The following is an 11,657-nucleotide window of genomic DNA, read 5'->3' as shown; positions in this document are numbered from 1 at the left end:
GTAAAACTAAAAGCTGTGTTATTTGACTCACTCTCTTCAAAACTCTCTCCTTCCTTCATCCAATTCCTAAAATTCCACTCTCCAGAAACCCCAATCACTCCAGAAATCTCAATTCCCTAACAGAGAATCCATCAATTTCTTTCTCACTTTTTCCCCCCTTCAAAACCCCCAAAATTTCATTCTCAAAATTGAAATTTTCAATGACCTAAATCAGATCAAGCTTTCTTCAGTCTTCTCAAAATTGGGTTTTAATGGCACCAAGTAAGAAAAGAAGAAGAGGCGGTGCTAAAAAAGCTTCTGCTGCTAAGAAACGTAAAAGATCTGGGAACAAAATTGAAATTTCTACTGAAAATGAATTGCCCCAAGAAGAAGAAGAAGGGAAAGAAATTGAAACAGTGGTGGTAGAAATTGAAGAATTTCCTGTAGATCCTCCTGTTGTTCCTTCAATTCCAGTTGAACCTCCTGTAGATTGTGGTAAAGCTTCTTCTACTACTAAGAATGGTGAAAAATCGGGGAATAAAAATGAAATTTCTACTGAAAATGTATTGACCCAAGAAGAAGAAGATGAAGTAGGGAAAGTAATTGAAAGAGTGGTGGAACAAACACTGGCACCTGTTTTATCTGCAGAGCCTCCTATTGTAGATTTGGATTCTGACTCTGCACCCAACACTAAACTACCCTGGCGTCGTGCACCCAACACTAAACTACCCTGGCGTCGTGCCCCGAAATCTGGTAATTTGATCAGTACAATTCATGTATCTGTTCCTGTTTATGAATAATCAGTTAATTATTTTGTTCGTATATAATGGTCTAGGTGCATTGTGTTTAAGAGTCTGATTATGTATCTGTTTTAGTTACACTGCTAGTATATATATCTGCTGGGACGGACTCATGATACTTTGTGTGGTAGGGCTAAAATGTCATTTGATTGCCATGGCGGAGTCACAAAGTTAGTAGGTAAATGTAATTTTACTAATAGAATACTAGATGTGGTGGTTTAGACAAGATTTATTTCTTGAAGCTCTCATAAAGTTTCACAAACTAACAACTACATTAGCTAATTGTAAGTACAGGTTGGGTTCGAACCAAATTAGGTTGGGTTCAAACAAAATTTCCACCAAATCTCCACGACATAAAACTATTGTGCCGAAATCACGGAATGGCTAAAGCCTCTTTTAGCCCCTTGGCAGTTTCCCCTGTATATCTGGTGTCATAGGTTGGGGTTTAGGAGTCAAATTTATACATGTGTTTGGGTTTGGGAATCAAATTAATGTGTGTTAGCTCATGTTGAAGTTTCCTAATATGCGCAGTGTACATTTGTCATTGATTTGGTATCCAATTGTAGTTTTTACACTAAATAGTAGAATGAGTTTATAGTGAGTTTGTTGTTATTCTTATAGATAGTGATCTTCCTAATGGGGATCCTCAACAACCATTTGTTCTAAATGAAGGTGATGATTCCTCGGCAGGTGGAGATTCTCCTGTAGGAGATGTTTCTTCTGGACAACCACAATTGTGTGAGGATCAAACAGAAGTGGAGGTTGTTGATTGTACAGTGAGTTATCAATCTTTAGCTTAAATTTGTTAGTTTTTGTTGTTTGCTTAAATTGTTCAAGTTCGGGTTGGGAATCTTAAGTTCTTTCTTGTATTTTTTCATAAATTTGCTAAAGTAGGTTATCAACATGCACTATGTGCACAAGTCTGTTTGCAAAGTATAGATTGCACATGTAGATGTATTTGATATTACTTCTCACCGTGTTAAAAAAATTACTAGCCCAGTTGCAATCCAAGAATAATTCAAATCTAGCTTAAAACAATTTGTTCGTTGTTATTATACTATGGGATCTTTTTAACAATGAGCACATGCTGTTGATTCTTCTTCTTTGTCATTTATGCCTTTGAGTTTGTAATTGAGTTGCTTAATCGCCAAATTTCATGTTTAGTTCGGTACTGTAAGTATTCGAGATTCTGGACGCCTTCATGTCAGTTGAGTTTACGTTTATTTTCTTATTCAAGATGTTTTCTTGTTTTTAATGTTGAAAATTAGCAAGATGATAACAAGGAGAAAGGAAAAAGTGTAGATTTGACACAGAGCTTTGTGAGCGATCAGGTATATGTTCTTTTATACTTAGGGTGATACTGATTAGTAAACTTGGATTGGTACAAATAACATGAGAAACTCAGTTTCTGTATCTTTGTTTAATTGATAGGTTTTTGACTCACCTGATGCTCTTATCGAGTGGTGTCAAGAGGTTGGAAGAAAAACTATGTCTGTGGTTGTGGTATCTAAGTCAAGGAAACCTGTTCTAGGAAGGCCTGCAGTGTTGGAATTAGGGTGTGAAAGAGGTGGTGTAGACCAAGACCATAAGAAAAAAACAGATACACCAACACTGATAGACCTTACAAAAAAGAGAGAATCAAGGCCGAGAAAATGTGGATGTCCATTTGCACTAAAAGGAGTGTGGATGGAAGGTGATAAATGGAAGGTCGGGGTGCACTGTGGAGCACACAATCATGAGCTACCAGAAACGGTTGTTGGCCACTCGGACGTAGCTAGGTTAAAGGAGGATGAAAAGGAAATATTAGTTGATTTGTCTAAAAGTGGTGTTCGACGTCGGCGAGTGCCTAGCCCACTCAAAGGGAGAAGAAGAGAGAACATGGCAAGAATGAGGACAATTTATAATGCAAGTGCAGCAATAAAACTTACGGAGGTTGAAGGGAAGTCAGCAATGCACACTCCTTTTAGTGTAAACGTGTCAACAATGAAGACAGTTGAGAATGCAAGTGCAGCAATAAAACTTACGGAGGTTGAAGGGAAGTCAGCAACGCACACTCCTGTTAGTGTAAACGTGTCAACAATGAAGACAGTTGAGAATGCAAGTGCAGCAATAAAACTTACGGAGGTTGAAGGGAAGTCAGCAATGCAACAGGTACTGGGATTGTTGTCGAAACACCATTATGTGGAATGGCATAGGAGAGATGAAAAGACAGATGAGCTGAAAGATATCTTTTGGGCCCATCCAGAATCTTTACAATTGGCCTTGGGTTCCCATTCGGTGCTCATTGTTGATTGCACTTACAAGACCAACCGGTTTTGTTCACCTTTGCTACGGATTGTTGGTGTTACTTCTACAGGAAAATCGTTCACCGTCGCATTTATTTTCATGGAGGCGGAGACAGAAGATCACTATGTTTGGGCTTTGACTCGTTTAAAGAGACTATTTTCGCCAAATGGGCTACCATCTACCTTTGTAACAGATGGAGAGCTCAAATTAGTGAATGCAATAGGTACAGTCTTTCCAAAAGCAAAATGGCTGTTTTGCTCATTGCATGTCTTAAAAAAGGTTTCAGAAAGTTGCAAGCAATACTTTGAGTCCGATGAAGAATTTGAAAGATTTATGAAAGAGTGGAAAAATCTGACTCAAGTGAGGACCAAAGACGAGTACGCTGATGCTTTCTGTGACTTTGTATTGACATGGACAAGCTACTCTGGATGCATCCAGTATTTACGTGATAATTGGCTACGACATAAAGAGCATTATGTACCGGCATGGACAAAGTTCATCAAGCATTTTGGAAACACGTCAATAAATAGAGTTGGCAGTTCTCATGCTATTCTGAAGAGTCAGCTAGCGGCTAATAACTTCTCGATTTGTTGGACGACAATGCACAAGATGATATGCGACGAGATAGTAGACATTAAAGCCTCCTTCGAGAAGAGTCTGACATCCGTTCCAGACGAATATCTGCTTCCTGCTTTTAAGGAATTGCGGGGTTGTGTTTCACATAAGGCGATGGAATTTTTATTGTTGGAGCGTAGTCGTTCTGAAGATGTAGGCTTTGACGTAGGAGTTTGTGGGTGTGTCCTTCGCCTCTCTTATGGGCTCCCTTGTGCCCACGAGATAGTACAATATTTTCGTAATGGTACAGAAATACCTCTTTCTGAGATTGACTCCCAGTGGAAATTACTTTCAACTATACCAGTGCCTGAAGAGCATAACGAGTTCGATTACCTTCCAGAGTTGAAATCAGTGAGGGAGAGGTGGGAAAAAGCATCCAAATCTGAACGCGAGATAATGCAGAAGAAGTTGGAGGAAATTGCATGCTTGTAGCTGTTGGTGTTCAATTTTGAATGATCTGGTGAGCTCTTTCTTTCAGTATATGTTACTCTTCCCCTCTCTATTCTGTGATATAGTTTCCTTTTACTTTGTTGAACCTCTCCAGTTCATTTAAAGGCCACATTTAATATTCTGAAACATAATATATAGGTAGTTCAGCAATTGATGTAATTGATTCAAAATGACTTGCTCTTGTCACTTAAGTTAGCAGATTGTTTTTAGTCATCATTGTTTTATCAGTGAATTTTGTTTCTTACGAAGCTGCAGTTAGAGGGGGTTTCTAGTTTGAAGATTTTGATAGTTCTTAAACTATTGGTGAAACTTAACTTCTTCGACAACGCACTATTTTTCGGGTTATTATAGTCAAATTTGTTAGAAGGTGCAATTTTTAAATTTTATTTATACTGGTATAGCTTTAGTGTACGGGTAAAGCTAGTCAGCAATTTGTGATATGCAGTCATTGCCTTGAATAGAAGAGCTGCCTCATTGCTTCCGACATTTGCTTTCTAGACTCTGTGATTTGCCTTCTTTTAATTTGTCGATAATAGATTCAGATTTTGTTCATTGCTTTTTATGTAGGAACTGACGTGTCAGGTAGATCAACTGCTTGAGTCGGTTTTATCACTTATCAGGAGATGTTGGAGATCCTGGGGAAGGACCACATCACAGTAGTAATTTTACATCTTTTACAACTCAGATGGACGAGCCAAGCTATACGGTGAAAAGTTTCAGGTACATGTTCGGGCAGCAAAAATGTTAGTATATCTGATAATATTAGACATATTAGTCTCTTTTTGCCTTGGATCAACTAACAGCACGTCACTCTGTTTTTCTCTGTGCTACGTATGTATTAAACAAATGAATGACACCTAGATCACTACCGGTAGAAAAGTAATGTATACTCAGTGTCGGAGAACTGGTCTGTTCGTGTATGATTATAAACATTCTGTTGTAAACTTGTAGTATGTAAAGTCGTGACGAGCTAAACTAATTACGAGGGTGTGCCCCGTGCATGCATCCTCTGGGGTATTGTGCACATTGTTTACATGAAAATTGATGAATAATTGTTTTTAGGAAGAAAAGTCGGTCATTTACTAACTGGGCCTTGATGCTCAAAAGTGGTGTAAACACTTTGAAAGCCTCATTACGTGGAAAAATGATATTTTCTAACAAACAATTTCATGTACAATCAGGCAATTGGGAATTTGTGGCGGGTCTTCTTTGTTAACTTAGTTTCTGCAGGGATTCCTAATTGAGGGAGTTGCAAATTTATTTTGCAAATTTCAACTGTACAATGTTAAGGTTATATGCTACAATTTGTTGTGGAGGATGAGAAACAAGGGTGCTTACCTGAAAGTTGAGAAGGATTTCTATTTGGAACCACAAAGTAAAGCTGCATCTGTCAGTAATAATGGCACGGAGTTAAGCTAGGTTCATTTGTTATGACAAATGACAATGCAATTTCAATTATTGCTAGTAGTTTTCATCTCATGCATGCATGACAAAAAAAAAAAGAAATCCCAGCCTTCACGCACGGAAAAAGACCCTACTACGACCCGACTTAACTCGGCCACAAGAAATCAATTTCACCATGGCTAAATTAGATGCAGCTCCAAAAAAATAATATTCTTATTGTCAGGACCACAATTAATTTTAGATACCGTGACACCTAAAATTATCCGAAATTATTAAGAATCAATACATAACTCGTTATGCATATTATTTTTTCAAGCATAACTCGTTAGGCATCCTAATTTTTCAGGGGAAAATTTTCGAAAACTGACTACATATTCATTATGCAGCCTCCAAAAAAGATGCATAACACAGTATGCAGACGCATAACGAATTATGCAACCATTTTCTCGACTACATAACAAAGTTATGCATCTATAACGAGTTATGTAGCTATTATTTTGGTTTATTTTAGTCCGTACATAAAAAATTGATGCATAATTGGTTATGGAACCATATTTAAGGATGCATATCAGGTTATGCATCCATTTTCTCGATACTTCAAAGATTATGCAACAATTTTCTCGATGGATAATGCATTATGCAGCCGTATTTTGGATGCATATCAGGTTATGCATCCATTTTCTCGACTGCATGATGCACTATGCATCAATTTTCAATTTCACACAAAATAACAAAGATGCCGGATAATGTGTTATGCATCCATTTTTCGACTGCATGACATGTTATGCACTCATAACATCATCATCATCTTCTTCTTCTTCTTCTTGTTCATCATCCAAGCTCAAATAAGCTTTATTATTATTCCCTGTACTTTTTAAATCTCAAATCAAATTTTCTTCCTATTCTACTTGATTGAAACAATTTTATCTCCATCTCAGAACACATCTCAGATCCATCTTCTCAATCATAATACCTAATTAAAAGAAAAACCCTTTCATACATCTTTCGGAAATAACAAACAACAAGATCTTGATTCATCTCAGAACATCAACTCATACCCTAACTTTCGATTTCATTTATCTATAGTTCTAATCTTCATGTGATCATACTGTCTATCAATATCATTGGGTGCGCGCATGAACTTTTTCGCCCGTGGGTTTCACAGTGTAGAAAATCTGTAGATGGGTCTCCCTGTAGTTTTCACTTTCACGATATCATATCTTAAGTTGTATTCACTTTTTTTTTGAGCAAAGAGGATTAATCATCATTAATGGAAAGGAGTTTACAAGTATTGGATGGAAGACTGGCGACAAGCTGGGCTCCAATCCTGATGATGACAACTTCACTGGGGATCGAACCCAGAATCTCTGGTTTCGTAAACCAACACCTTATCCATTCGGCCATGAAATCATTTACTCATTAAGACACTGGACTTACATATTTGGAATATCATAATGGGTTGTATCTCCAAAGAGCCTAAGCGGTAAAGAGCGTAGTCTGGTGATATCTGCTTTTTGGTTAGAGGCTTTTGTCGGTTTTTCTATGCTTAGTGTACATAACTTACATATAAACATCTTGGACAACGTGATTGAGAGATTCTCTAGATTTTTGGTGATATGGAATTACCTGGTTGTATGACACACCTTGTTGATTCTTGATTCCGATATCAGCTGCTTGTCGGAGATGTGATAAAACACTCTACATTTACAGTGGTAGAAGCCGAAGGCTAATGCTATTAGCACTTCTTGAAAAACTACCCACAAGAGCAGCCCAAATTTTTATGAGTGCACCAGTTCCGAGACTTTGTCATCCTTAGTTGCTAAACGAAGTATCCGCCAGAGATAACCAATCCCAATTTCCTCGCAGTCATCATCCCTAGTTGGTAAACTAAGTACCTGCCGAAGGAATTCGTCTCTGAAGAAAGGGTTCACTTGGTGCTGCACCTGAGGATGACATATGTACAAAGTCGTCTGTGAAGAGAGGGTTCACTTGGTGCTACAGCTGAGGATGACATATGTACAAAGTTGTAGTGGAAGCAAGTTGATGTAGAATTGTTTCTGGAGTCGAAAGGGTCTTAAACCTAGAGAGTGACTCGTTGTATGATCAATTTTAATATCATCACCTAGAACTAGATTTTCATAGTAATTAGTAAACATAATCGCACACATGTTTACGAACATAATAAATAAGACAGTCACAAACACACCGCAACCAAACGAATTAAAACTCACTAAATCTAGACCTATACTAAGAAATTTAAAACACTTATTTAACAAAAATAAAAGATAACAACAGATCCATACTCCAAAACTTTCTCAATAACGTTTTTTCCATAAGATTATCCAGAACTAGTTTTTTCAAAATCTTCTTCTTCTGCAACCCTAGATTTACTATGATTGAATCTGATATATAAGATTTTCCAAGTAAATTTGGGTTTGTAATTGTACAGTTAAATTTTTTTGCTTCAATAAAAGTCACTTTGTGATTGTTTAGGTTTAGAATTTTCTTTTATGTTACTGTTCTTCTTATAGCTTTCATTCCTTATAATAATTTGAATCCTAATCGCCATTAGTACGTTTTATTGTAGCCTCTGGGCTCTTGTACTGAAATTCGATGATATATTCAGGCATATCTTTGAATACGATCAATTACGATGTGACGATGATCAAGATTTATATAAAGATGATCAATGTCTATCATAATGGATCGTGATTACAATGATTTGCGAAAACTATTTTTACGATGGATTTTATTTTACCGAAGAAGAAGCCTTTAAATTGTTGAAGAATAATCAAATTACCATTATTTAGATTAGTCTTTTCCATTTTACTTGGTTTCATGTGAATCAAAGAATTCACATTGTTAAAAGATAAATTAATTTAGGATTTCCGAAACCCCTCTTTCTTTCAAAATAAATAAATAAAAGATAAGCCTCTCCCACATAAGGACAAACTTTGGGAAGATTGTTGTCAGATCTCTTTTCCTCCTTATTTAAATGACAGTAGACATCTTTTGTCCCTTATATTATTACACCACCTATTTTTACCTTTGTGCTCTTGAACCATGGCTTGAATCTGTATCCAATCGAGTTGGTGCAAAGTTGATGCAGAGATATAGTCTGATTATGTATCTGTTAATAGTTTTTCTATAGAAATCACAGCTACAGGTATAAAGCAATTGTAATGTTGTTGTCCAGTCGTTGAGGATTATTGCCGCAGAACAAAATGGAACCGGAATCAGCAAACTTACTGAGTCGCCTATTGTAGTTTCATCAGGATATTGTCTTATGCAGTTTCTTATGGATAAATTAATTTGGATATAATTCGTGAGTTTTTCCTCTGGTGCGGGGATGGTTGATTTTTGAGTTGTTGTTAAAGATAACCATTTTTGAGTTCTAATTAAGCTTATCCAAATTTGAAACCCCAGGATGATATCGATATTGTTGTGAATTTCCTTGTTGTTTCTCTTGATTTTTGTAACTTCTGATTCAACTTTCCTGAAGTTTTGATTGAATTAAATGACATAAATAATGGTGGAGGTATATCAGATGGTTGAGGGGGACACACAAAAGGTGGAGTTCCCTTGAGCCAAACGATTTTGACTGAAACCAGAGATAAAATTTGTTTCATAGTTTTCACCATTAATTCCTCCTGCTGGGTGTAGAGAATCTTTACCATGAATTACTTCCAATGATGAACACAATCCACGTTAGCATCACCCTGCAGCAAATCTTCAATTGGAGAAGCAAAATCTATGGTGATTCTAGACCAAAAATCTTTCAGTAATGCCTTTTGGGTATTTTCAGTTTGGTGTTGGCATCCCATGAGGCGTTAAGGTCATTCTGCATTCAGTTAATCGTCTCATAGAGTATGAAGGTCATCATAACAACATGTCCATGGTCCTTTTGAATTCAGTAATGTTTTTAATTTGGTGGATAAAACGACCCTAATCCTTGAAGCTAGAAAAAGTTGTCCTTCCATCTCTAGATGGATCGAATTTTTCTATGCTAAGGCTACGCGGTAATACTACAGAGGCATTGTTCTTTCTTACTTGGCAGGGGTGTGATTAGTGCGGAGATTTGAAAACGTGACGGAAAGCCGAACTATCGGCATCGAGAAGGTTCGAGCGAAGAGTGTTCCCCTTGGCAACAAGGGCGCTTAGACGGTCTGGCCACGCCGGCGGGACATCTAATGTCTGCAGCACTCACGGTCTAAACGGTGCGATTAGCTCACGCCCAAAACTACCCAACCCGAACAAAGGGAACGAAGGGTCATTTTCACATTGTTCTTTTGTCTAATCAGGGTTCAGCAAAGTGACCCTCTTGGACCTCTTATTTTTTCCTTTCCCTTGCATACTATAATGAAAAAGATTGATAGCTTGTGTGACCTAGACCTCCGGGCATGGTATTTGGATGATGGTACACTAATTGGTGATACCTCATAGGTCTCTAAGGCCTTATGAATCATTCAGATGGACGGATATCTCAGAGGTTTGCATCCCATGAGGTTCACTATTGATCCTCATAGCCTCGCACCAGGTGTCTTCCCTGCTGACATTGGTAGGCCATCTACCGAAGTTATGCTCCTTGGCGCGCCTGTTAGCCTATGCATACAATTTTTTGCTAAGATGGTTTGGACTTAGTCTGTATGCTAAGGGACCCTAAAAGTGAGTTGCTGATTCCTCGTAGTTTCTCTGGTGCCTCCCGACTCCAAGCGTACAACTTTCCCTCCACCTGTTCAGCAAGCCCATGTCCAGTTTTAAAATCACCTTTCCCATTATTTGCAACAATTAATCACTGGTGAAGGCCTTGACATTGGCCCTTTGCAGCTGCGCATCGCTTGGCTCCCTGTTAGAGATGGTGGCCTAGGAATTTACACCATGGATGATACTGCGTATTATGGTTTCCTTGCTTGGCTTAAACTAAAAATCTGGAGGATATTAATCTTTGAAATGCTTCAGTCACACGTACCAGCTCCACCGTCCAGTCCTCCCTTGAAATTTACATACAATTTTATGGCTCTTTTCCTTCTTCATTTAGCGTTATTGACACTGCCCCCATCTCATGAGAACCCTGGCAGTCCCCTATTTCGATGCTTTGAAAAAAGAAATACCTAAAAAGTATTCTATGCCAGAGAGTGATTCAGTCCTATGGCAATGCAACAAAACGAAACATGCTCGGGATTTTCTTATGGCCATTCCTACTAGTGGACTTAATCAATGTATTGGACCGCGCCAGTCTGCTTCGAAATTATGTTGTTGTTTGGGTATCACACTTTTTTTGAAAAAGTTAGTTCCCTTTCTAGTTACAATATGGAGATGGATGTTTTCAGTGACCATGCCTTGTATTGTGCCAGTGAAGTGGGTCTGAAGTTCCAAAACGATCTTGTTCGAGACACCTTGGCCGCTGCGTGTTTTAGATCCGGAGTACCTGCTAGGAAGGGAGTTGTTTTGGGACTTCTATATGATGAGGGTTCTGCCTTGCGCCATGCTGACATTGTTAGAGCATTGCTCGGTCGAACTCGCATGCGTTGCTATCTCAAGCATGTTTGTCAATGTTAGTGATCAAAACTATAAGTATTGATTTCTAGTCTATTATAGCTAAGTCTCGGACTAGGATAGAAAGTGTAGTTGAGCTCAAGGACTTCATGGCGATTCATCATACAAGAATAATAACTACTCAGGGAACCGGTGGAACTTCTTGACAAAAAGGTATGTGAAGACTTGAACTTATCTGTCACTCAAAAGTCTATCTACTCTATCTCTTACTCTTTGAGACAAGAAGTCATATGCTATATATATAGACTTGGATTATACACATTTGGTATTTCGAGCCGAGTATACCTCGCCTATCTATATCTCGAAATATGTGTTGGTAATCTTTTCTCTTCGATCAAGTTTATCTTTACCTAATGACGAAAGTCATGATATGTTTCAATCACTTTGAAAATTGCTTTGACGAGAAATAGTGTAACAACTATATAACGTCCTCTAAGAATGGTTCAATGATTGAAATGAGAGTTTAGATTACATAAACAATGGTGGACATAAGCATTGTTGTGGAAACACATTTATGTATAAGTCCTATTCCTTGAACCAAAGTTTGTGAACTTTGTTCAAGAGAAC

At 37.8% G+C, this 11,657-nt stretch overlaps 1 protein-coding gene and 1 non-coding gene across 3 annotated transcripts; one reads left to right on the top strand and one right to left on the bottom strand.

Moving 5' to 3' along the window:
- Positions 1–5,201, top strand: LOC113294820. Of its 2 annotated transcripts, none has more exons than XM_026543196.1 (5): positions 1–732; positions 1,470–1,555; positions 2,048–2,110; positions 2,211–4,140; positions 4,698–5,201. In XM_026543196.1, the coding sequence occupies exons 1-4, from the start codon at positions 252–254 to the stop codon at positions 4,110–4,112; spliced, it is 2,532 nt and encodes an 843-aa protein (XP_026398981.1). In that variant the 5' UTR covers positions 1–251; the 3' UTR covers positions 4,113–4,140; positions 4,698–5,201. The 2 variants fall into 2 exon arrangements, with proteins under 2 accessions (XP_026398981.1, XP_026398980.1); XM_026543195.1 differs by having other exon boundaries at positions 1,452–1,555.
- Positions 5,202–6,871: 1,670 nt separating this feature from the next.
- Positions 6,872–6,944, bottom strand: TRNAR-ACG. The gene has a single exon. It is a non-coding gene; the product is annotated as a tRNA-Arg (tRNA).
- Positions 6,945–11,657: the final 4,713 nt, after the last annotated feature.

The sequence above is a fragment of the Papaver somniferum genome, chromosome 7 (assembly GCF_003573695.1).
Source record: "Papaver somniferum cultivar HN1 chromosome 7, ASM357369v1, whole genome shotgun sequence".
NCBI lineage: Eukaryota > Viridiplantae > Streptophyta > Magnoliopsida > Ranunculales > Papaveraceae > Papaver > Papaver somniferum.
Note: the sequence above shows the minus strand (reverse complement) of the source record. Positions and strands in the feature narration are given on the sequence as shown.